The 27096-nt window shown below is 37.8% G+C and overlaps 1 protein-coding gene across 2 annotated transcripts in view; it reads left to right on the top strand.

The window, feature by feature from the left end:
* Positions 1–27096, top strand: part of megf11 (multiple EGF-like-domains 11) — a 142174-nt gene that overhangs the window by 98572 nt on the left and 16506 nt on the right. For both annotated transcript variants that reach the window (XM_067389286.1, XM_067389287.1), the window contains 7 exons: positions 45–257; positions 1866–2040; positions 8482–8602; positions 9663–9826; positions 9961–10063; positions 18691–18837; positions 23362–23496. In XM_067389286.1, the coding sequence (XP_067245387.1) occupies positions 45–257; positions 1866–2040; positions 8482–8602; positions 9663–9826; positions 9961–10063; positions 18691–18837; positions 23362–23496 (1058 nt within the window). The remainder of the gene's footprint in view (positions 1–44; positions 258–1865; positions 2041–8481; positions 8603–9662; positions 9827–9960; positions 10064–18690; positions 18838–23361; positions 23497–27096) is intronic.

Below are 27096 nucleotides of genomic sequence, written 5' to 3'. Positions count from 1 at the left end.
CTGGGCTTTTTTTTACCTATGTAAAGTGTCTGAAATGTTCCCAGGTGCCAGGAAGAGTGTCCGGTTGGCACCTACGGACCCCAGTGTGCCCTCCACTGTGACTGTCAGAATGGGGCCAAGTGTTACCACATCAACGGAGCGTGTTTGTGTGATACAGGATTTAAAGGGCCTCACTGCCAGGACAGGTTCTGTCCTCCAGGACTATACGGTCTCATCTGTGACAGATACTGTCCCTGTAACTCCACCAACACACTCAGGTGAGACACGCTACCTCATGTCAATAGACTGCAGTAGAATGATAACTGCTATACTGACAAAAAACAATGGACTAGGGATGCATTTTTGTACCATTATGTTTATGAGCTCATATTCAGCTGATTTTTTTTTTTACAAATTTAATGGTAAAAGCCAATATTGGATGTTTAATTTCGCATGCTGTATTTTTACATTTAGATTACCTTAATCCATAATCTAATGCTTACTTACAATTAAAGGGTTAGTTCACCCAAAAATGAAAATTCTGTCATTAATTACTCACCCTCATGTCGTTCTACACCCGTAAGACCTTCGTTCAGCTTTGGAAAAATTAACAATTTAATAACAGTATTAAATTTTATCTTTAGCAAATCTCAAAATGAATATCCATTTTTTATTTTGTATGTTATAATGTTTTGATGCCTAATTATGCAGTAATTTAATTAGTGTAGTATTGTTGAATACCTACAATGCACTTTATTTTCTTGCAAAGCAAAATACACTGTTAATTAGTCTAAAAAATAAACCATTTGAGTTAAAAAATGAATGGAATTAATTGCATAATATGCTTATTAAGAAAATTTATTGCACACACACACACATATTACATATATACATATGTGTGTGTTTGTTTGTGCGATTCTTTTTATTAATAAGCATATTATGCAATTAATTCCATTGAATTTTAACTCAATTGACAACCTTAGATATATATACAGATATATATATATATGTGTGTGTGTGTGTGTGTGTGTGTGTGTGTGTGTGTGTGTGTGTGTGTGTGTGTGTGTGTGTGTGTGTGAGAGAGAGAGAGAGAGAGAGAGAGAGAGAGAGAGAGAGAGAGAAGCCACTTTTATTATTGTAGCAGACAAGTAAATCATGAAATTACAAAAAGATACTTTACAAGTCAAATTACTGTTTGTTTTGTTTCCATATCATTTGTCAGTGACACATTTTGCATTTCTTCTGTGCCATTTAAAAAAACGTTGGTCATTTATTCAATGCAAAAAGTGTTGCTGGGACTTGCAGGGGACATGATTAAATTCATTATGTGACTTTCCACAGCTAAACAGCAAACTCACACTTAACAAATATCAATTCAGCCAAGTTATATCACACAAACAATACATCTTTATGGAATCCCCTACCTTCAGTCCTACAATCATCACTTTTCCAGCCAACTCCTCTCGCGTTAACCTCTGGAGCCATGGGAGAGTAAAGAGCTCCATTTGAGTCCATTTGACTTCATTTGACTTGCAAGAAAAAATTTGAACACCTTTCAACAGTAGCATAGCACTTGCTCTTTATCGCGACCTGTGCTTCATTCATTATTTCTTAGCCGCGTTCCTGGCTAATGCAATGTTAATGCCTGGTATGGGCAGATTAGGCCCTGAGACACTGGGGCTCATTACTACATGAAGGAGAGAAAGGACACCCCATTTATCTGAGTGGAGCTCACAGACACCAGGATGGATTAACTCAATGGTTTTAGTTCTCAGATTTGGCTCCCTTGTTCTGGAAACCAAAGTGTTTCTGTTTAGATGCCTTATACACAGTGTATCTTTAGGCATATTTGTACCTAAATGTCTATCTGTCTTTCTGTTTTTCAGCTGCCACCCCCTGACAGGTGAATGCTCGTGTACAGCGGGATGGACGGGTCTATACTGCAATGAGACCTGTCCCCCGGGTTACTATGGAGAAGGATGTAGTGTGCCGTGCCAGTGTGCTAATGGAGCAGACTGCCACGGTCTCACTGGGGCCTGTATCTGTGCCCCAGGCTACACGGTGAGTCCATGTTTATCATTTATCATTGTCTACAGTCATTAAATACTAGTAAATCTTGCCATGCTGAAATATTGTCACCTGAAATTGACTGCTGAGCATTGATGATTACAGTTGCTAATGTTTTGAATTAAAAAATTGTCTTTTTTTCAATTGCCAAGACATATAGGCCCCTATACATCTGGCATTAACATCACTCAAACCTCTCATTTGTAGCGTTAACACTAATGCGTCCTGGACAACGGCTATAGACTGCCTACCAACCTGTCAATCAACTTCTGCACTAAAAAAGTACGTTTATATTCCAAAAATCAGTGACCCCAGATCACAAATGGTCGCAGGACACACAGGTGCAAACAAGGTGTCTTGGCTCACCACTTGTGAGATACCAAGCCTAAACAGGGCCATAGATATGACATATGAAGGTGGCAGAATTCATAATTATATAATAAAGGTTTATGATTGTGTATTTTAAGTGAAAACTGGAAGCACCTCTCAGAGAACATTTCTAGTCAGCACTTCCCTTGATCTTTCTTTGAAAAGTTTTTGTGCCTTCATACTTAAAGCAGAAGTGTCAGCGAATACAGTTTATTGCTTTGAAAATGATCTCTATAGTGGTCTCTCTCACACACACACACACACACACACAAAAACACATAAACACATCACCTCCTGCAGGGAGGCTGGAAACAAGGTGAGAGTCTCTAAGTTCAGTAATGCTACTTTCACAATGCTCATGTCTTATTACACAGCAGGTTTAGACTTAACACAAAGAGCTTGCCAAAAGCAGTAAGAAGCATTAGGTACAAGGACTCTAAAGTGTGATTTCCAGGCAAGATTTTATATGACACAAATAACTAAATATTTTGTCATCCAGTTGGTCACACAAGGCACAAAATCTGCTCTCTGATGAACAAAGGGGATGCTAAAATGAAAGTGATAAGATGTAAGGAAAGAGCTTGAGAGAAACCGAGAGAGATGATCATAAGAGTGAAGACCTGAATTTAATTTACAGAGATGTTTAAATCGATGGATGTCTCACTTTGTTACTGAATGTGTCAGTTTTTCTTACACTTCTGTACATCTGGAGAAGCAAACATACTCTCCTTCAGAGCTAGTAGGGAGAGTTACAGAACTGAGAGAAACCAAAACAGTTGTTTGGTAATAACATTCTTCCAAATATCTTCCTTTGTGTATATAGCTGAACAAAGAAATTTATACAGGTTTGGATGAACTTGAGGAGGAGTAAATGATGACAGAATTTTCATTTTTAGGTGAACTATCCCTTTAAATATGTTTTGAATTATATACATTAAGCTGTTTCTTGTGTTTAGTTGTATGTAGTGTAAAAGTGCCTATTCAAATGTAATGCATGTCATCCTAATTGAGATCCTTCTTGTTTTTCTGCCATCCTTACAAAAAAGAATTTTATTCAAGAATGCTATTAGTTTTTTACAGTCTTATAAACTTGCTTTTACTGTCTTACAGACTTACGTTGTTTGAAAATATTGATTTTTAAAGAAGAATTCTGGTTATGTAACTTTTTGTGTAGTCCACTGGTAACGTACATAGGAATTTACTTCAAATCTACTTAAAGTACAGTTAAAGGTATATTTCAAGTATAAAAATATATACATAAAAAGGAACACTGTTAGCATACTTAAAGTGCAAAAATAACATAAATAGTAAACTATGTATGATAGTAAACTAAGTATGATATTAAGTTTCACTTAAAGAAAAGTATACTTGCAGTGTAAAACTACTAAACAATGCTACAAGAATTGCTAGTAATTTATCAGTATACTTTTAAGTTCACTTGTAGAAGAAATGAAAAACATAGTTGTAAACTAGTTGTGTACTCAAAGTTTACTACTGTTAGACTTAAAAGTATACTTTATAAACTAAAAGTAGTATTGAACTATAAACTCCCAAGTAGTATTGAAATAGTACACTTACAAGTATACTACATTGATATTACTGTACTTACTACATAAACCCCCAGTTTCACAGACAAGGCTTAAGCTAGTCCTAGACTAAAATGCATGTTTGAGCTGTTTTAACTGAAAGCAACTTGTACTGATATATCTTAAAATATGTCAGTGCCGTTGTTTTGTCTCAAGATGTTTTTTTCTAGTGTATGTTTATAAAAGCTACTTAAATATCCTAATTGAACTAAGGCCTAATCCTGGCCTAGGCTAAGCCCTGTCTGTGAAACCGGGCCAAAGTATATTTAAAAATATACTTGAACTTAAGTATGCTAAATAAAATGAACTGGAAATATACTTATTTTTTGTAAGGGCAGATAAATACTGCTGAATGTAAATAATGTTTTCTGCATCTGGCACATTACCATTCAAAAGTTTGGGGTCAGTAAGATTTTTTTTTTTTTTTTTTTTAACAAATGAATACTTTTATTCAGCAAGGATGCATTAAATTGATAAAAAAGAAGTGACAGTAAAGACATTTCAAATGTTACAAAATATTTATTTCAAATAAATGCTGTTCTTTTGAATTTTCTATTCATCAAAGAATCCTGAAATTTTTATATGGTTTTCTACAAAATATTAAGTGACACAATTGTTTTCAACATCACTAATAGTTAGACCCGAGCACCAACGGTGTGAGGACCCTGTTGTAATTGCTCAGTCAATTATTCTTCTTCTCCAAAATGAATCGCATTTTTGAGGGCCTAAACATGCTTGAAAACTCATGAAACTTTGCACACGCATCAGAAGTGGTGAAAATTTACGTCTGATATGGGTTTCAGAATTAAGTGTGTCAAGATTGCTCGATAGCGCCACCTACAAAATTTCAGTTAAGCGCCATTCACGCTACATTTCACATATGAAATTCGGTAGACAGATGTAACAGCCCAATACCTACAAAAAAGTCCCAGGTGCAAAATCTGAAAACCCAACAGGAAGTGAGATATTTTGAATTTTGAGTCCTGGCCTGAAGACATCTCTATGCCAATATTCAGTTAGTCATAGCGCCACCTGCTGACAACAGGAAATGGCATGCTTTGCGCAATAATTCACTCTCAGAAACACATTTAAATATGCCATGAAGTACCTAGAAACACGTCAAATCATGCAACATGGCGAAGGGTAATAGTACACCACTTATATTTTTAGGACTATACCACTGATGGAAAGCTACAGTTTCATGTATATTCCCCACCGCTGAACTGATTTCACCCTTGCTGCATTCAGAAATAATGAAAATATTGCAAAGCAGATAAAATAAAGACAGTGCCGCAGGTAAAGAGTGGAACAGCAGTGATGATTAAGACAAACTCAGTACCAGAGGCTCTAGCCAACTCCAGCCTTGGCCTGTTGCTGTGTCCTGTGGCAGAGCTACTACAGCGATTTGAACTAGCAGGCGGAGGCACAGACTGTATCTTCATTTTCACCACCTGCTCTTTGTGTTAGATTTGAGAGGCCTGCTGCCAGTTCTATTAAACACTGCTCGAGGAGCTTTGGCCAAGGTGTCTGACCGAGATGCAATGGAATTGGGACACAATAATCTATTTCCAGGCCAGCTCTTCCATTTGGACCTATAGAACAGCAAAGGTTAACAATTTGACCGCAGTCTGGTTGAAAATAAGAGGGGTAATGGCCACCAAAACTCTCATCCATAGAGTTCTGAGAGAGTTATATTTATAGGGGTGGGGAAGGAACATATATGCTCATTCTGCTGGTACTGGAGAGAACGCAGGTGGGTAAATGAGGGACCAAATGCGTGCTGGTAGTACCATGTTGAAAGCACACATGCCACGTTCATGAGTGCTTTAATGACACTTCACTAGAATGAACAGATGCACTAATAGGGATTTTAATGCTTTAAATAATGTTTATTACCAAAATAACAGTCATTGCTATAACACATTTAGATATTGTATGAATAACCACTATAAGTGATATATTTTAATGCAGATTTTAACTGAAAAATTACATGAATTTTAAGATTCATGTTGTTATCCAGCATGATTTGAGAATTATCCCAGATTTTCAATATGGTCTCAGACTTTTGGACCCCAATGAATATGAAAATGTACCAATTAAACCTTGAAGACATTTCTAGCTCTTTGAATGTACTACTGATCTTTGCTAATGTTATTATAAAGTGAATATTTAGCTTCTAAACTTAAGTCCTGCTTTAGCCTGCTTTTAGAGGAGTTTAGTCACCCAGTTGAATGAGTGCTCTCAGGCCTGTGTCAGTGTAATCTGGAGCATTCACGGGTCTCAATAAATCCCTGTGGTCATTTGTGAGCCAGAGACTCTTTTACCTCCAACTCATTCACCAGTAAATTGCAGGTCTGCTGAAAAGTCGAACAAACTAACTTTCTCGCCCCATATTCGGCTGCTTGCACCGATAGTTTTAAGTCTTTTTCCGCTGAACAGAACTGCCATTGTTAGCAGTCTGCTTGCTGTCACTTTTGAGTGGAACAAAGATAACTGCACGTAGATTGATGAAAAATTAATCCACAGATGTAAGCTTTTCATGTGGGGAGTGGATGGACGAGCGAAGCAGATGGAGAGGTAGAATATTTGAAATGGGGAATACAATGGGGGAATGTGGGAGAGAGAGAACCAAAAAGAAAGAGAGAGCATACAAGAAAGAAAAGAGTGGGAGTAAGAGAAAATATTGGAGATGATTGTATCAAAGTGAGCGAGCGAGATAAATGATGAGAGATTGAAAGAGAGGGGAGAAACAAAACATATATAGAGAGAGCGAGAGTCAGTCCCTCTTGGTGCCCATGGCGTCCTGTGGCATATCTTATCTTGCCTTCCTCTTAGACCTAGTTCCAGATGATAATGAGAGAGCGGGTCCTTTGCTGCTCAATCCCTGGCACCAGGGAGACGGAGGCAGGAGGCGCACGGCACACTGCCATTACCCCACTAATTGGGAGTCTAAATCATTTTGTCAGCTGTCAGTCAGAGCCAGGAATGAGGCAAGAAGACACAGGTGATGACCGGCGCTGGGATACAGGCGACTCCCCTGCTAAGCCTGGTAAAGCGCAGAGATTGTGCTGGTGTTGTTTGGCTGGGAAACAGGGTTTAAGAACACAGTGTCTGTCAGTCATCAGCAATGGTTTTCTGGGGGATGGACGGAGGTGCCGAGGGCCAGGGGCTGTCAGCTCATTAATGCAGCTGGGGAAAGCGGGCCTTTAGCACTGAGCTCTGGGCTTCCGTCGCCACACTCTGTGTGATAGCAACAAGGACACAAGCTACACACGGACTTCAGGTTTACTGCTGTGCAAATGTGCTCTCTACCTTTCTACTCGCTTGAAACTGTATCTTACTCATATGCTGCCTTGTTGCAGAGAATGTTTTGCAGGAAATTTCCTGTTGGAAGTTTTATGGAATCCTCGGCTGGGATTTAGAGCCACACTTCACAACACATTTCTCATGTTACAGCGTAAAGTTACATAAGTACAGAAAAATTCGAATAACTAGAATCTTACATTTTCTGAAAGAAATGTGTGTCTGCTTGAACAAAACTTGCTGCCACGATTCTAGGGTGTTGTTAGTAGTTGCCAGGGCATTGCTATGTACGTAGTTGTTGAAATGTTCTGGGTGGTTTAGCACATTTTTATCTATTTGAAGGGTGTTCTTTGAGATGTTTGCTAAGGTGGGTGGTTTTAGCATATTGCTAGGTTATGGTACTTGATAGCTTGGGTGTTGCTAATTTGCTCCTTGATAAAAAGGCATTCTGTGTGGTTTAGCAAGTTGCTACATTGTTGTAGGTGGTTGCCAGGGCATAGGTATGCTGTTCCAATGTCAAAGTAATAGCAAAGACTTTATATATAGAAAGACGATGCTATCGTATTATTATGAATGGGAGAAAGTGCAACTCGCAATATGGCGGAATAAGTCCCGTCTTCTAAATAAGAGCCAATCGCCGATTGGTAAAGTCATCACGTCACTGCAGTCTGGTTCTTATAGAAACAGTCAGACACGTGCTTCCTACAGAGATGCACGCTTAGGACAGCGCATGCACATTAGCTTGATCCAGCCTGAAAAATGCTGTTTTTTGCATTTAGAAATAAAATTTATGAGACAGTTGTTGTCAGATTTCATTGGTGATTTCAAATATGAAATTTAATCGAAAGCTTGGCAACAGCTTTGGAGAATTTGATGTTTCCCCATTCGAAGAGACAGGAGCTCCACTTGCATGCCTGAGAGGCGTTTTAAAGATGGCCGCCGAGTGAAATGACTTGTCTTAATGGGACTTTGGTAATAGTGTACGTTTCCTCAAAAGGCCACGCAATTTGGGGCGTCATACATGTGCGGGACAAGTTAAGTTATTAAGTTTATAACTATTGTATGAGCAATAGTAAATATTTGAAAATGTAATATGGACATTATAATGTACTTTATTTATTTGTATAAATGTGTATTTAGTGTGTTGTTCAGCAACTCCACTGTGTGTGTTTTTCAGGGAGATGACTGTTCCCAAAACTGCCCACCTGGGCTATACGGTACTAACTGCACTTCCACCTGCCACTGCCACAACCAGGCATCCTGCTCACCAATCGATGGCTCCTGCATCTGTAAAGAAGGTAAGGCATACCTTCATACATAATAATGTGCTCTCCTTCTTCTTTAATTCCTATTCCCTCATTTCTCTTATAGAAATGAATAGTGAGAAAACCATGCGAGATTGTGGGTTTCAAAACCAACCTAATAACAAGATTAAAAATTGACCTGTACAAATGAAATTAATATGCAATCAATATATGCAATCAAATAGTAAGGAAAAGTCGTAATCTTTAGAATTGATTATTCTAGGACTAATTAATCATTTTCCAATTCCCTCTAAAACAAACATCACTATTTAGAGAATTAACCCTGTCTATAAATTGAAATACAGCATGCCTAACAAGCCGTTATACTCCGAACACTTTCTGAACACCTCATCAGACACTCCCAAAAAATAGTGTATCCCCATCTGTTCTCCATATATCCATCTCTGTCATGATGAAAAAAACTGGTGTTTCAATATCAAAGGATCCAAAGTCCCTCCAGGTCACTTTCAAAGGATGCATAACCATTTAGCACTTACATACACATATGGCCTTTTTAGGCTGTAAAAGCATAAAAAAATCGGTGTGAATCCACAAGAGCCCTGTGAGCACTCAGCGTTTGGCTGACCGCAGCTAACCGTACCTGTGGGACAGCCCTCATTGTTGCATAAACATGGACTCATCCTGAAGAGCTTGCACCAGAAGAGTATTCGCTCTGGTCCCTTCAGTTTGGGAGGAAGCTCATTAGAGACAGTACCTTTAAAAACCCTCATCCCATTCATAATGCAGAACCCCAGTGTGCTACACAACTTCTCTGCCTATCCCACTCAGCTCTTATGTTGACCTCAAGCCATGCATATATTCCACTCATTGACTGCTTTGCAGTGTGAGCTAAGGGAGACAAGAATCCTCTGGCTTCTGACAAGATGTGACCTCACTTCCCCTTCTTCCCGCTCTATTAATTGAACTCTGGTATAAACCAGAGAGGCTTTATTTGGATAGAACTGTTTTGTTTTGACAAAAACAAGTGAAGGAACCAATGGTTGAGTTGACAAATAAATGAACAATGTCTGTACCGTTTCTCTCTGCTTTATAGGTTGGCAAGGTGTCGACTGCTCAATCCTGTGCTCCAGCGGGACTTGGGGTTTGGGCTGTAACCGGACTTGTTTGTGTGCCAATGGTGCGGCTTGTGACCCAATCGATGGCTCCTGTACCTGTTCTTCAGGCTGGAGAGGGGAACGCTGCCAACAGTCCTGCCCCGTGAGTATCTTCCCAGGACTGGTTCCATTGTCTCTCTGCCAGAGGCTAGCAAGACTGGCCATTTGATTCATAAATATTTGTCATGACAGGGCAGTTTATGCTTAGCTAGATGGTTTGTGTGTGTGGTTATTCAGGATGGCACATACGGGCTGGAGTGTCGCGAGCGTTGTGACTGTAACCATGCTGATGGATGTGACCCTGTGAGTGGATTCTGTCGCTGTTTGCCAGGATGGACAGGTGAGTGTGAGATAGTCACATTGACATGTTTAAATAGGCCTTCAAGGCGCAACATAAATGCTGGTGGATCATTCCGTGTCAAATCAACCGAATTTCCAAAAAACTTCCCCGGCTCAAATTTTTGATTTGTTAATATTTTTTCTGTCGAAAGACAAACATAAATAATGACGAAAGCCAAAATATTAAATGTCACAGATGTATATTAAGTGAGTAATTCACTTTTTTTAGAGGAAGGTCAAAACAATTTTCACCTGAGATTTGGAGGCAATTTACAGGGGTGTAAAGATGACTTTAGAAAGATGTCAGCATCATTATTTTATTTTTAGACAGAGATTGGTAGGTCTATTAGTAAAATCTGTTGACTTTAGCAATCTTAGTTTCATTATATGCCAACAGTGACAGTTCAAAAATGGCAAAAAGCACTTCTTGTGTTTTTTGCCTCAAGTTTGCATGCCTGTAACTCAAGAAGTATTAAAGATATTTTAATATCCTTTCAGATTCTGGTTCTTAACAAACTTTCCTTTTGGTATCTTCATTTTAAAGGCCCTCGGTGGTGCAATCTTAGAGATATGGAATTAATGTGGCTCCATGAGTACAATGGTAAACTGTACACATTTTCAGTGGTCAAAATCCAAATGTGGATCACTTTGTATACAGCTGATACTTTTTCCTTTCAAAGAGGAATATCTAAAGACCAAATAATATTAAAACTAGAAATGTATATCTTTTTTTCGATCAGCTCAATTGCATAACTGCCATAAATATTCTTTTTTTAAAGTTAACATGACTGTAACTTTAAAAGCTTTCAAGATAACTTAATATCCTTCTAGATTCTCATTCTTAATAAACTTTTCTGTGGAAAATCTTCAATTTTAAGGCCCTGTATAGTTCAGTCGCATAGTTGTTGAATTTTACCCATTTTCAATGGTCATGAACCAAATGTAGGTAACTTTTTTAACAGCTGATAGTTATTGTGTTTAAATAAGAATGTCTGAAGAACAAACAACACTGACACTAGAAATGTATCTTGTTTCCTCTATCAAAACAATTGAATAAACGCACATAGACAGACACATAGGATGCATTAAATTGATCAAAAATGACAGTAAATCCTTTCACACTGTTACAAAAAATTATATTTCAAATAAATTTAATATTACTCAAATAAGAATTGTAAAAAAAAAAAATCACAATTTCCATAAAAATATTTAGCAGCCCAACTGTTTTCAACATTGATGATAATAAGAAATGTTTTTGAGCACCAAATCACTATAATATAATATAATTATAGTAATTAATAATATAATATAATATTGCACAGTAGTACTGTTTTTACTGTATTTTTGATCAAATTAATGAAAAGACTTGTTTCAAAAGCATTTTAAAAAATCCTAGCAACCACTAATGTGACACTTCAGTTTATAGCTACACTTTGAGGTTTGGGTTTTGCTTCATGAAAATTAATTACCTCCATTTGGAGATAAATGTGACCCCTCTCCTCATGTGAATTAGATTTCATGATGATTTCAACATGATCAAGTACTACATATCAGTAGCCTATTATATATATCATGGCTGTTTTTCTAGGAAACATTCAAAGTGTGGTTAGCTAGGAATTACTTTACTTTCTGTATAGAGCTGCAGTTACGCTGCAGAAACACAGTCAGTGTGAAAGCACAATGAGAGCCTGCTGTTACAGTTACGCTGCAGCACTTCCTACACAAGCTGTGTGAAACAGACTTACTACTACTAGTCATACCACTGCTAATCATTATAAGAGTCAGCTGGCAGAAGTCTCTCAAGATACCACAGTATGTCTTCATGAGACAAATATATAATATCCACCCAGAAACATCTGCTGCAGTTTATTGTTATAATAATGACTTTTCCAATAAATATTGCAGTATCAATCTATCTTTTAAAGTAATCCAGAAATAATGAAATCAATGTTGTCTTTGTAATCAGGAAAGTATTAATCTTTAAACTGCCTTCATCCAGGGGGAAATGCATTATATATTTTGAAAAATTTTGAAAACATGAAATCTCATTTTATTTCAATAGCAAAGCGATAGCACATATTTATGTCAGCTCGTGTTGATATTGTATTTAAATTAAACTAATTTTACATATGTGCGGGTACGTTGTACAGATTATTGTGCATTGGACCACCATGCCTCCAAAAGATGTTATCACAGGACACTGCCTGCAGGCAGATTAATACGAGAGCTCTCAAAGCATGAAGCATTTATAATAACTGTTGCTGAACATGTTACCTAATTAGATTGCACTGACCCAGAATGAAGCAGTCATTCTGTGGCTTGCTTATACGGCTTTCACACTGTGCTTACACCTTCTGCTGCAGTGGTCTCAGCACTGTGTGTCTAATATCGCAGAAGGGCTGTGTTTACAAGTTCTTCATCAGTACAGTAGCATGTGAACATGTTATTCAACAAGAGAAAAGGAGCAGGTTGAATTGGTAGATGTGCCTTTGCCTGTAGGCCTTCCATAACTCTCTCAGTTCAGGTCTCCAAATTCTGGCCATGTGTACTGGGAAATGATGTGGCTTTCATTATCTGCAAGAAGGAGCCAGCTACGCAGAAATCTCACGCTCTGTATCCTGCCCAGGTCTCCGCCATCTGCCAGGCCTAATGGAGTCACCAGGGTGCAAATAGGCCTCCGAGACTGCGAGCATCTGAACAAAGAGACTACGCAGAGCAGTGATTTATGGAAGCTACTGAGAGAGGCAGAGCTAGACATACATATGTGAGAAGATAGCGTCAGGTCTAAGACTTTAACAGAATAAGCTATGGAGATGGGGTGAGAGCAAGAGTTTGCAACAGAACGTATGATAAGGAATCTCACTCAAAGTCATAAATGGGTTGATTTTTGAAATAAGAGTTTGTATTATGAACTCTGTAACTGTATCTCCCAAAACTTTTATGAAAAGTTAGCCATTTATTGAAATTGCAGAGCAATAATGATTTTTATTTTTATTTTTTTTATTTAGATTTTTTTTAGGGCAGGGTTGTTGGTTTTTTTAGTTTTTAGGGCGTATTTTTATATATAACAAATTAATATATATATATTTTAAGGGTTAGTTCACTAAAAAATAGAAATACTGTTATTAATTACTCACCATCATGTCGTTCCACACCCGTAAGACCTTTGTTCATCTTCAGAACACAAATAAGATATTTTTGATAAAATCCGATGGCTCAATGAGGCCTACATTGCGAGGAGAGAATTATCTTAAAAAAAAAAAATCGACTTTATTCAACAATATCTAGTGATGGGCGATTTCAAAACACTGCTTCATGAAGCCTTGAAGCTTTATGAATCAGTGGTTCAGAGTGTGTATCAAACTGCCAAAGTCACATGATTTCAGTAAAGGGGGCTTTGTTACATCACAAGTGTTTCAAAATTTCAATGGTTCACCACTGGGGGGCATGACTTTGGAAGTTTGATACATGCTCCGAACCACTGATTCGAAACAAAAGATTCGTAAAGCTTCAAAGTTTCATGAAGCAGTATTTTGAAATCGGCCATCACTAGATATTGTTGAATAAAGTCGTTGTTTTGTTTTTGTTTTTTTGGCGCACAAAAAATAGTATTGTCGCTTCATAACATTAAGGTTGAACCACTGTAGTTGTCACAATCACAGTCAGTTCCTGTCACTTCCTGGACTACATTCCCCATAATCCTCTCTGCCAATCACCTGCACTCACTCCACCAATCACTACACTAATCACCACATCCAGCTGTCATGCGTTACCTGGACTATAAAAGACTCACACACTCATCACCTGATCGCGAAGTCTTGTTTTCACTCGTGTTACATTTCTGAGCATTACCTTGTATCCTGTTTGTCTGTCTGTGATTGATCTTGCCTGATTCCTGTTTTACGACCCATTGCTGCCTGCCTCGATCCTTGCCTGTACCCTGACTACGACTCTGCCTGTTCCTTATTGCTCCTGTTTGTTCCTGTTTGACCCTGCCTGTACGACCATTCTCATTCTTAATAAAACGCTGCATTTGGATCCCTACCTGAGTCCCGCCTTCGTTACAGTAGTCATATGAACTGGTTTAAGTATGTTTTTAGTATCTTTCTGGGCATTGAAAGTGTTAATTATCTTTCTGTCAATGAAGGCCTCATTGATCCATAGGATTTTATCAAAAATATCTTAATTTGTGGTCTGAAGATGATCGAAGGTCTTACGGGTGTAGAACGACATGAGGGTGAGTAATTAATGACAGAATTTTCATTTTTGGGTGAACTAACCCTTTAAGATTTTCTCTACTGTGAAATACTTCATTGGCTAAATATTACTCTTGTGTAGAGTAAAACTTGCAAGCGTAGTAAAGTTTAATTTGGTTATTTTCATTACAACCGCCAAATACAATGATTTATTAGCAAATCGCCTGAATCAAAATGATTGTTACGAATCTTTACCCAATAATCACATACTGGAAAGGTCACAGAAATTGGTCAAAAAATTATAATTACAAAATCATTTACATAGAAGTCTCAAAATAAAAAAAATAAAAAGCCTTCCTGTTTAATTCTAAGGACCAGAAAGAGGGTGAAATTGGTTGTTGGAAAAAAAAGACAAAAAAAAACATAATAATATCATATTTAAATACTAGGTGGGAATCTTTAGTCACCTCACGATCCCATCCAATTCTGGGAGTTCCGATCCGATTCCAAAACTATTCTCGCTCGACTTTTTTCTTAATAATTAATTAGTTTGCTGACTTAATTCTCAGAATTGATCCATAATCGTTGGAGAGAGAATCACGATGCATCGAAGGATCGATTTTTTTTCTTCTACCCCTAATAAATAAATTTATCACAGGGAGAATAAGACCTCTTCAATTATGAAGCAGTAAGGTGAAGAAGTACAGAGAACGTCTTGAAGAGCAGCAGTTGGAAGATTTTTGTGATACAAACGAAAAGAATGACCACAGAACAGAGGAATAAAACAGAGAGAAAGATAGCCCAAGGACAGACAAGCTGAAAGTGTATTTTATCAAAAGAGAGAAAGAGAGGGGCGTGTGAGACGGGAATTAAATGGTCACTTTCAATAAAACTGTGCCTGTGTCTAATGGAAGGAGGAAGAAAAAGAGACGAAATAACCAGGAGAGAGGTAGACTGAGAAAGCAAAGAAAGATGGAGGTGCAATATTAGGAGCTCCAGGGGCTCTAGACTGAAGGATTGTGGGTATAACACTGAGTGTCCTGCAGAAACCCTTGTATTACGTGTGCAGGCATGTGCGCTCATGTGTCCACTTAACATGTAAAGTGCGGTGGAAAGTGATGGTGTATGATGGTACTTGCTCTTCGCTCATTAATTGGCTGCTGGTCCCCCTGGCATTTCTCTACAAGAAAAGTCTCATATGCAGACAGTCACTTCTCCTCTTTCTTCTCCCTCACTCTGCTCAAAAGCCCCTCTTTTTGTCACTATTAGGCTTTCAGGGCACTCTTCTATTCTCATTCATTGCTGACAATAAAGGAAGTGCAAGACTTTTTTCCACCCAGCCCAGCAAAAGCTCAAACAGGCTCGCCCCTCCTTTGATGTGCGGTGGCTGGGCTTGTCTTAATCGCACATCCCTGTTGCCCCCCCCCATCCGGTCACCTCTCTGTTCTGCCACAGAGGTGGACTTATGATGCCTGTCCCTGAAGTTTAGACCTGGTCTAATTCAAAGACCTGGGACTAATTTCATTTTAATGGGCCATGCCACTCGCTCAGAAAAGTCTCTGTCAAAGGAAATTGCAAATGAGGTTCCTGAGCTGCAGCTTGAAAGGATGTGTGTGAGAATATGTATGTATGTATGTGCACATAATTTCTCCCTTCTATGCCATCTTGCTTATGGAGTGTGAAATATATAGATGCTAATTTATTTAAGTTGTATTATTAAAGTAGCAAGCCACTCGAGGCTGAGCATTACTCTGATTTTATTAAAGGTAAATGATGTACTTAGGCATAACCTAAAAATCATTGTGGTGCTTTGCCACGAGTGCTAATTACTTTTATAATGGCAGTGGCAACACCAGTGTTCAATAAATATATCTATTTATAGATAGAAATATTAATAGTCAAAAAAAAAAAAAAAACAATAGTTCACTTCACTAAGCCCTGCTCCATGTGGTTACTGAACTCAGAAAGTGGTAAAAAATTAATGACATTATGAACTGAAATGAATTGTGACATGAATTGTAACATGATTAAGACTGTGGAGACTGCAAATCAGTCTTTATTGACTCTACAATGACCGGTTCAGTTTATTTAACAATATGTACTTACGGTGTACTTACCTAAGAAAATACTGGGTAATAAGGTAACTACGTGGATTAAGGTTAGGTTCAGGTTTAGTACCTAGTTATTACCCACTGTATTATGTAGAAGAGTATTGTGAGAAAGAGATCGATTGAGTGAGTTTATTGCCTGCATTCAGATTTAGCATTTTCCTTCAGGTCAGTCCTATGTTCATAATAAAAAAATATGTTTTAATGTATTATCTTGTCCTTTTAACAGTTATGGGGTTTTCCCGTGACTGACAGCGCTAGTCAAAGCATTTGTCGGGTGCGTCTTGTTCCGTGTTCACAACAATTCAGTCTTTTCAGTGTAAAAGTCTTCGCTACTGAGTGACACACTCATAAAGACAGTCTTTGCCGCCATCTAATGGCGTAATAATGTAACTTCTGTTGATGTTCATGGTCAGGGACTATTTTTTTCAGTCAGAAGGAAGGCTTTTAGTGATTTTACTTCAAGAAAGTTGCATTGATACATATTTTTATAATGTGTGGTAACCGTTTTATAAAGATAACAATGCCCTTCAGCCATGACTTATTCACGATATAGCACAGTCTCATACATTATTGCTTACGTATAATATATTGTTGTTTATTCTGAATACTAATATTAGCAAATGTAACTAAACATATTTATAATATGAATCTAGGGCTGGACGATTAATCGAAAAGTTTAAAAACATAAAAACATAACTGCGTGTGTAGCCGCGTGACTCCGCTCCATCCAGTCAGTGGCATAAAAGCAAAACACGGAGGTGAACGCCGGTTCAACACATAGTGATGGCGCGCGAGCGGTGAGCCTTGCGCCTTGCATCTTCACTAAACTTTGTCAGTTGTATTTGTTTTATGGTTTGTCGGATGGACATCGGATGTGTATTATTATATCGAGCTACCGCGCTCGCATAGATATCTACATATATCTATGCCGCGCTCGCGCAGCTGCATGTGCGCAAAACGTGAACATCGCTCGCAGACAGAGGAACGCAGAAACTTGTTGTCAGCTCTGTCCTGTGATTTATAACTAAAATAGCTTAGAAACTTTAAAAAAAGAAAGTTATAGCATCTGTTTTTTCTACTTTTGAAGGAACTATTTACAACCCACAGCTTCACAATTAATAGAGAGACGGTATGACTAACAACGAGCAGAAACCTGTAAGAAATGTTACAAACCATAGATAAAATAGCCTAACTGCTGATAGTGAGCTATGATGTCAGATCACTCTTTCAACAGGGAAAAAAAAAATCCCACCTTAATAGTCAATCATAGGCTATTTACAGTACAAACCTTGTCAGTGAACTAAGAGGGCAAAAAAAACAAAAAAAACAGAAATAAAATAATCGTTCAGTAATCGTAATCGAGGTAAAATTTTCAATTAATCGAGGTTTTGATTTTAGGCCATAATCGTCCAGCCCTATATGAATCTGTATCTTTATTTACAGTTACATTTACTTATGTTATTAATAATATTTATATTTTTCTGTTTATATGCACACTGGTGTCCAATAAATTCATATTACAAAAATATTTGTTTATTCTTTGTATATACAGAATAAACAGTCATATATAGGTAATATGAATCTATTTATTGAAGATCAGTCTGCTCTATGTCATATATTTATATTTTATACATTTTGTTTATTATTATTATTATTATCAGTTTTATAGTATGCATTTAGATTTTTTTGCTGCTGGCAGTTCTGTGGTAGGTTTGTTTGTGAGAGTGTGTGTCCATGTGCCTTGTTGTTTTCCTGTTTGTGTTGTAACCCCAATATGACCAGATAATGTCATTACATTACAACACTTTGAAACAATATAGTAGGTCTCTTCTTTATATATTTGTGCATGTGTGTACTTGAGCATGTCCCTAGTGGAACTCTATACACAAACCAGCTGAAAGAGAATGGTAGAGGAGGCTCAACCACTCGAGGGACTTGGCCCTGTTAATGAACACTCTGCACTGGCTAGGAGGCCCAGTCTGATCAAAAATACATACAGAGCACAGCACAGAGCGGCCCAGTGCTGCGGCCGAGAGATGCCTGAACTTACACACACCCCAAGCTTTTGAAACCAGGACTTTGCTCTCAGAGAAGGCTGCTCAGTACTCTGTTGCTGTCCCAATAGAAAATGTTGTACTAGCCTATTATAAAAGCAGTACCCTTAAGGTTCAGGCATTCCCCCTCATACATGTTTCTTTTTCCAACAAGCATCTGATTTATTTTGCTTTTGTTTAGTTCAACAAATTTATTTTTCAGCTGTGATACTAAATATGGAAGCACATGAGGAACAAGCAGTGATACTTTCCTCATTCTTTAAACAGGCATCCACTGTGACAGCATCTGCCCTCAAGGCTTCTGGGGGCCTAACTGCTCCATGACCTGCTCGTGCCAGAACGGAGGCTCCTGCTCTCCTGAAGACGGAACCTGCGTGTGCGCTCCTGGCTACCGTGGGACTTCCTGCAAGAGAAGTAAGCTTCTTCTAAACTTCCTTTCTCCTTCCAATGACACTCTTTACACAGTGTCACCTTCTCAAAGCTTGTCACATAAGTGTTTGATTTGAACACACTTCAAACAAGACGATAAACAACTGGTGGGAATGAGAGGGGTCACGACTGTTACATCCAGACGGTGACCCTCTGGGAGTGGAGTGGGGACGGTTGAAGAGGGAAGCATTTAGTGAAGAGTCATGAACATGTGTGAGCAAAGCTTTAATCACACACATCTTAATCACTTCAGCCCTGGATCACTGTAGAGATGCAGTGTCCATGTGGGGCTCTCATCAGCCTCTCCATGAGGAGAAGTGTTTACTCGGCCTCCCAGGGGGGGTCTTCTTAAGACACTGTCTCGCTCTTGCTATCTCTCTTTACCACATTGTGCCCTCAACAAATAAGCTGACTGATTGCTGGTCATTTTCAAGGATCACAAACAGGAAATACTATAACAGTTAGTCTGTATATGGTAGGAGGCAGGTACATTTCAGGAAAACATGTTCAGGTTACTATATATCTATCTGTTTGTTTTTATGAAATACATTTTAAATAAAATGAATAAATACATTTATCTAAACAGTTTCATTAACTTAATGCGTCTGGATATTTTACTTTTGGGGATTTTTTTCATTATTATCATTGAGTCTCAATATATATTTAAATTTTTATTTTAGGTATTATATAGTATCATATAGTTTAATCATTATATAGTAATTTTTACTGCATTACAGAAAAAAACACTGGAACAAAATGCTTTTTTAAATGTAAAAAACTGCATAAATTTAAGGCAACATGTACTAACATGATGCATAAATACCTCTAGATTGATTAATACAATTTACATTATATATTATTTCATGAGTTCGTCTGCCCATCCAGGCTTAATAGTTAATGGCTAACAACCTTGGCTTGCTGTCCTCGAAGGAGGTTCGAACCCGAGGCTTGGCTCATGCTCCAAACTCAACCCCCCTATAACGGTACTTCAAAGAGGAAGAATGAGAGAAATAGAGGAGGAGATGGGGAGGTGGAGGGATGCTGGAAGAATTGTCGCTGCATGGGACGGCACAATGACTGCTGCTCACATCTGCTCGTAATGATTGACAGGACTGAACGATTAGACTCCTCCCAAACCTACGTTTGGAACTTCATTTATATTACAGTAATAAGAATGTGATTTTCTGCATTACAGTGAGGAGAGCTGTCACAATGCAAAAAATCTTAACGGATTTCTCTGTAAAAGAGTTAGTTAATTGTCAGATCAAAATAATCAATTAATCTGACAATTATTGGAACGATTAATCGACTAATCGTCGATTATTTCATTGATTAATCAGACAGCTTTGATCCATTATTCCACTTTTGCAATTAGTTAAAATTTTGAGTTATCCTATTTTAAGTAATAAAGAAATCACTTCAGCTTTTGAAAATGTATTTTTAATGAATTTCGAGCCAACTGAATAGACCAGTCTCCTTCAGGTTTTCTTTCCTCCTCAGAAGTCATCAATAGCCCAACTATTACGATTGGCACTGTGTTTTTATTAAGTCTGGGAATTGTAATAACTTTTTAATAAGTGTAAAAATATGAATATATAATATTGTGAGTATTTTTTGAAAAACGTTTGTCTCTAAAGTTCTTCTTTTAAACTAACTATGGAGTTTATGGTCATTGAATGGCTTTCCTGAGGTAAATGTTTTGTGACATATTGTTTGCAAGCTGTATTATTGACGTCTTTCTGCAGTTGAAAATCTGATTAAAGGTGCTAAAGAGGATCTTTTCGTCGACTGAGAAACCAAAGACAGTTAGTGAGTTATTGAAATGAGCGCATACGTAAGAACAACTCCCCTCCTTCACAGCTCATTTTGAGGGAACGCCTCCCAAAATTTGTGCACGAGTATTGGAACACGAGTGTTTACCACCGGCATTCGCTGTGTCATGTTAGTGGATTCATTATGTCGGATTCACCGCAGGTGACTCATAATCTGCAGTTGTTACTCCTGTCTCCTGACAAAAACATTGCATGTGGCGCCTGTGGAGTGTGGAAAGTTACTGGAGCGCGCAGCCGCGCACGTCTCTCACAAGGAACGTAATGGCAGTGATTGACAAGCCAGAGGGCCAATCGTTTACGCGATGATCACGTAAACGATTGGCTGATGTTTTTAAGGCCCTACCTCGTGCACAGATGATGTATATTAATATTATTCCTTTCAGTGCACCTAATAAATAGTCTTTTATCAGTTAGTAAAGACAGTTTCAAGTAATATTGCAAAAATGTATAAAACAAAACATCCTCTTTAGCACCTTTAAGTGATTACATTAGAGATTAATTAATTTCAGTAAGTTGTACTGTATCTTTCAACATACTTTTTGATGTTCATTCATATTTATTTCATGCTGTAAAAGTAGTAGAGAAAAAGAAATAATAGGTTCACGTACCACTTGACCTGTGGCGCTACAACGATCTGTCACTCCACATTAAAGAGCGCCAAAACCACATGTACTGTTTGAATCCCATAGTAAAATCTACAGAATTTAAAAGCTGAAACTTTGTTTTATATCAAAAGTAACCTGCTCTGTCTTGTCTGTCAGCATGTTGTCTGTGTCCTCTTTGATCCTCAATATATCTTTCACTGCATGAGAAAATTGACTTGTGGCATGAGAACAGTGTCAGTTGCGTGAGTTTGAGTGAAGAATAGACCCCTTAAAAGTTTGTAAACATTGCAACGTTTCCTGGTGGGCGGGGCTTAGCTGGAGGCAAAAAGAGACGCTGGACTCAATGTTGACAAGCGTAAGCTAGCATGTTTTAGGAGGGATTTATTAAACATAGATGCAGAAGAAGGTTCAGAACTGTCCGAAAATGTACAGTCACTGACTCTGCGGGACCATGACAGCTATTTTTGTAAATTAACTTAAGTTTTGGATATTTCCTAGACAACATATGAATTACTTTCAGATTGTTCAGGGAATTTTGTCAAGGCTTATTGTCTAATGTAACCTAACGCTGGGCTAACTATGATTGTGGCTTGCAATGTGGATTATTTTAAGAGACCATTCAAAGCATTATTTTTTGTAGTTATTTTAAACTTTCCCACAGTTGACATTTTACGGATTTGTTTGCAATCTGAAGCGCCGTGTCTTCTATTGGATTGGATCCCCAGAGGACTGCATTACATTGTGCTACAGCGCCCCACTGGTCAAACCACGTTATTGCAGGCCCTTCAAATAGGTCATATGAGATCAAAAGACTATTCGACAACAAAAATATTTGTTGAGAATTTTTTATTGTCGATAATGTCGACTATCCATTTCAACCCTAACTTACATGTCAAGCAAGCAGCTTTTTTTTTCATTTCTGGGTAAACTAATGCTTTAAGCAAAATATAATTTATTATATATTCCTCTTGATTTTTATTTTGGGGTGAAAGATTTCACCCATGAGATTTCACCCAGTAAGGAGTTGTGAGTGCAAGTGTGTGCGCGTGTTCAAAGATTACAGAGAGAAGGGAAAGGGAATGTGATTAATCTTCACCACACTGTTCGTTGTTGTACAATTATCTTAATTACAAAGGCCCACCACCCATGGTGGAAAGGTCAGCACACACTATTCTCCTGCATTACACAAATCTACAGCAATTAAAGTGAATCAAGATTCTAATGAAGAAAAATGACCCACAGGAGCTTCCGTCTCGGACAGAGCTGAGTGACAGAGATAGACTGAGCTCTCATGCTCTGTGAAACAATGAGCCAGACCATGAGGCAGACAAAACCCCCTCATTATTTCTGCCTATATTAGTTGTACAGGTGACAGTGTCTCCTTGATTTAGGGTTAAGCAATAGTACCTTGAGGAACGTTTCAAATCTCAGTCAAATCTAGACGATAACATTATTGTAATGGTTAATAGAAGTGCTCAATTATATTTATATACACTAACTTACCAAAGTTTGGGGTCGGCAAGTTTTTTTAATGTTTTGTTAAGAAGTCTCTTATGCTCACCAGCCTGCATTTATTTGATCAAAAATACAGTACAAACAGTAATTCTGTGAAATACTATTACAATTTAAAAGCACCGTTTTCTATTTTAATGTATTTCAAATGTAGTCCTGTGATAGCAAAGCTGAATTTTTGGCATCATTAACCCAATCTTCAGTGTCAAATGATCCTACAGAAATCATTCTAATATACTGATTTGCTGATCAATCAATGTTGAAAACAGCTTAATATTTGTATGAAATCAGACTCCAAACTTTTACGGCACGGTAGAGTATAAAAGATTTCTTTTACTGGGTGATGATTAATGACTGTTCTTTGTGCAATGCATTGTACATTTTCTTTTTTTACTGTTATTGCCTGTATGTGATAATAAGGATTTGTATTTATATTTCCCATTTGTGTCTAATCTCTGTTTTGTCTTTCTTTGCTTTCCCACTGAATCTTTCCTTCCATATGTCTGTCATCCTTTCTGTTTTGTTCCTCCCCTTCACTTCCTGTCCTTTGCCCGTGACAGTTTGCCCTCCTGGTTTCTATGGTCACCGCTGCAGCCAGTCATGCCCACAGTGTGTGCACAGCACTGGTCCGTGCCACCACGTCACGGGTCACTGTGAGTGCCTGGCCGGCTTCTTCGGCTCACTTTGCAACCAAGGCAAGTAGCTCTCGTTCTTCTCCCTCAGTTTCTCTGCTTTCTCTCTCTATTTTTTTTCTCTTCCTCACCCATGGACCCCCTCAGATCCTTGGAGGCTAATTCTGCTTGGACAGAGGTACAAGAGAAGTATAGTCACACCACTCTCTGACTACTTTTACTATAATTACAGTATTGTTCAATTGGAAACACAATATAACTGAATCAATACACCAAGGCATCCAGAAATACGCAGTTTCTGCAAAACTGTTGACATGTTCTTGTTGCTTCCACACAAATTGCAGTTCTGGTGAAATTTTTTGCACATCTCTCAGGGACTAATGTGGGAGTGTTTTGGGCCAGTTGACGGAACTGTCACTATCAATAATTATAATGCCTTGAAAACTTTTTGTGTATTGAAAACTTGTTGCAAATTCTGCTGGTTTAAACTTGTCACCAAGGTAACATTATCTAGTTAGCTGCCATGGATTAACATACTGTTTTGTTTAGATCGTGGGAACAACTTGTGGTGATAGTTTTGAAAGCATAAGTAAAAAGTCAAATTACAGCAATTTGTTTTGTAGCTATAGTGTATATGTATAATGTTTATCATTTTAAAACATTTTGTTTTTAGTTGTAATGTACAGAGCCCTGCACATGATGTGGGAAAAAATATATTGTGGCCATGACTTACTAATACATCAGCACTAATTTATTCCTCATTCCCTTATTTTACTAAATGTTTCGCACAATATAATAATTTGTTCTCTTGTTTTAGTTTAATCAAAACGAGGGAACAAATTAGTACAAGTTGGCCATGATGTACTAAAATGAGAGAGCGAATTATTATATTGTGCGCACAATTTAGTTAATTTAAGGAATTAATTATTATATCATGCACATGATTTACTTAAAACAAGGGAACGAGAGAAATAATTCTTAAATTGTGGCCACGGTGTTGTCTGCAAGTCATGTGCAGGGCTCTGTTGTAATGTTTTGAATATTTAAGAAAATTGGAAATTATAAACCGAAAGATCATATTTATCAGTATTTATCTTGAAAATCTTGTTATATATGTTAAAAAATGTATATAAAAATAATGTTATGACTGCTGCTCACATCTGCTCGTAATGATGATTGACAGGACTGAACGATTAGGCACAATTAAAAATAATGTTAAAACGTTTATAAAAATACATAGCTTAAAATAAAATCATTTACTTTCATTTACATTTTGAAAATGCTTGATTGAAAACCATATAAAACAGGTAACACTTCTTGAGGCAGTTCACACAAACTAATGACATCACACCAAAGTTATTTCCTTCTAGTTGCTACTTCCCCTGCTGATGAACCAGAGTGAACCAGAATCTATTGTTATGTAGATGAAATTATATGGCACAGTTGTGTACTTTTAAGGAAGTTGTCGATTTGTACTTAGTTTAAGTAGACACTGCCAAAAATTGATTGTTTACATGTATTTTGATTGGTGTGTGAAAATGGTCTTGTGGGTCTTACTGGGATTATATACATAAATGTTGCACATAAATATCGGTTTACCCCCTCAACCTACCTGTCACCTAAAATGAGCTGTACTCGACCCGCATGGCACCTCATGCTGTTCTGTGTGTGTGCTGCTATTGGCAACATGCCCATCCGCAGAACTCCACGCTGACTCTGCGCCTCCGCCGTACTGAAAATAATTGGCATTATCACTGACACTCTGACAAATAACCTTCAGAGGAAATCTGAATATTGCTGAGCTCATTCTTCTGAGCGAGACACAAACACTGAAGAGTCAGGTCAATATCACCAGTTTCCGTTTTTGTTGAGCTCCTGTGGAAAACCAGAGACGGTGTAGAAACAATAATTTGTTAATTTCCACTAATATACTTCATGCTTCAAGATTTACATCTAGGAGGTCTATAATACCTGGAGAGAGCTATCCGTTAATATCCGTTCTTATTCATCACGATGACAGTTGCGCTGCTTAAGCATAACCCTGAGAAGTTCGCAGTTTGAAATCTGCCATCTTTTGCTAATTGCAAAACATCTACTATAATATAATGACATATCTGAAATATATATGTTGCTTGCAAAACAAATTTATTTCGTCAGAAAGCATGGAAACTTTTGAATGGCTGTCAATGGAAAAAGATACAATGAAAATGTCACAGTTACCTCTTTCTGGCAGCAGAGATTGATCAGTCAAACCCTGAGACTTCAAGACCTCCAAGGGATCATTTTTCTACTGTGATTTTCACTTTTTCCGAAGTTATTCAAATGAAGCTCCCCGCTGTCCTCGTACACTAAAGGAGCGCCATAAATATTGACTTCATGTTGACTGTTATATAGACATAGTTAAGGGATTTTGAGTTAAGTTTCAGGTCAATGAGGCAGATTTCCAACTAATAAACCCTAACACTCACTTCCCACTCCACAGCACCCAACTGAGACGTCCAGATGAAATATAGATAGACCATCTCATAATAATTAACCAGTCTTTTCATGAATTAAGGAAAGGCAGCATGAATATATAGAATTCACTTTCATTGCTTTCAGAGCTGTCTCGTGAATAAATATTTAATATGTTAAAGCAGAAGAAGGAGAAGGTTCGAGAAAAGGCTTGTTTTAATTTGTCCAGATCATAATTACTGGAAGAAAGGCAGGCCTCGGGGGAATCATGGCTAGCCCACATACCTACTTTTTTGTAGTTTGGTTTATGTCGTGTCCTTGTATGTCTTGAGCCCACGTTCACCCGTCTCAAAGCGAGCTAATGAACTTCAGCTAGTCACAGTTGGAATGAAACGGAGCCCGTGACATGAGGGGGCCACTAGCTAATAAGAGGAAGCTTTGAGTTAGTTGAAAGAGTTTCCACAAAATGAGAAGAGTGTGGAAATATAATTATTAAAAGCCAGTGGCTCAAAGATTTAGCTTCAGCTTCACCTCAGTGGACGATTCCGTTGTGTGGCCGTTCCGAAATTCCGTTGTGTGGCCGTATTTCAGCTCTCATGAGAAGTTGAAGTCATGTATGTTGTCTTCTACAAGGGAGGAAATAGGACGTATCCCATTCTGTTTACCTTTATGTGAACTCCAGAAGGGAGAGCGGTGCAAAACATGATGGGCTTTAAACTAAACTGAAATTTCTAATTGAAGCAAGTGTCAGAGTGTGGTGAAATATTCAACTTATTAAAAATGTACACAAGCTGTATTTTTAATTTTGTAGTACATCAGTCGAACCTTTTCTTGACGGTGCCGAGCGAAGCGGGCAAACACGGATAATTGGACTGTGTGACAGAAGCACATGTTTGAAGGGTGATTCAGCTTTGAAGTGCACGCAGACACGACTTACAATCACTCTTGCACGTGTCACTCTGGTTTATCATCAGTTACTACTCTATGCAGAGAACTTAAAAACGCAAATCATGACATCTGTGATCTATGAAAAGTTTTAAATGGTGAATTACAAGATGTTACAGTATAATGGTTAAAGTTCAGAAAACTACAGTACTTAAGTACACTAAACAATTAACCTGAATTCTTCTCAATTACTTTTATTCACTTTTTAATCACTGGATCAACTGTTCAAAGGTTGAATTAATAATTTACTACTCAGCAAGGATG

The sequence above is a fragment of the Chanodichthys erythropterus genome, chromosome 7 (genome assembly GCF_024489055.1).
Source record: "Chanodichthys erythropterus isolate Z2021 chromosome 7, ASM2448905v1, whole genome shotgun sequence".
In the NCBI taxonomy this organism is placed as follows: Eukaryota; Metazoa; Chordata; class Actinopteri; order Cypriniformes; family Xenocyprididae; genus Chanodichthys; species Chanodichthys erythropterus.
This window is presented reverse-complemented; position numbering and strand designations above follow the sequence as displayed.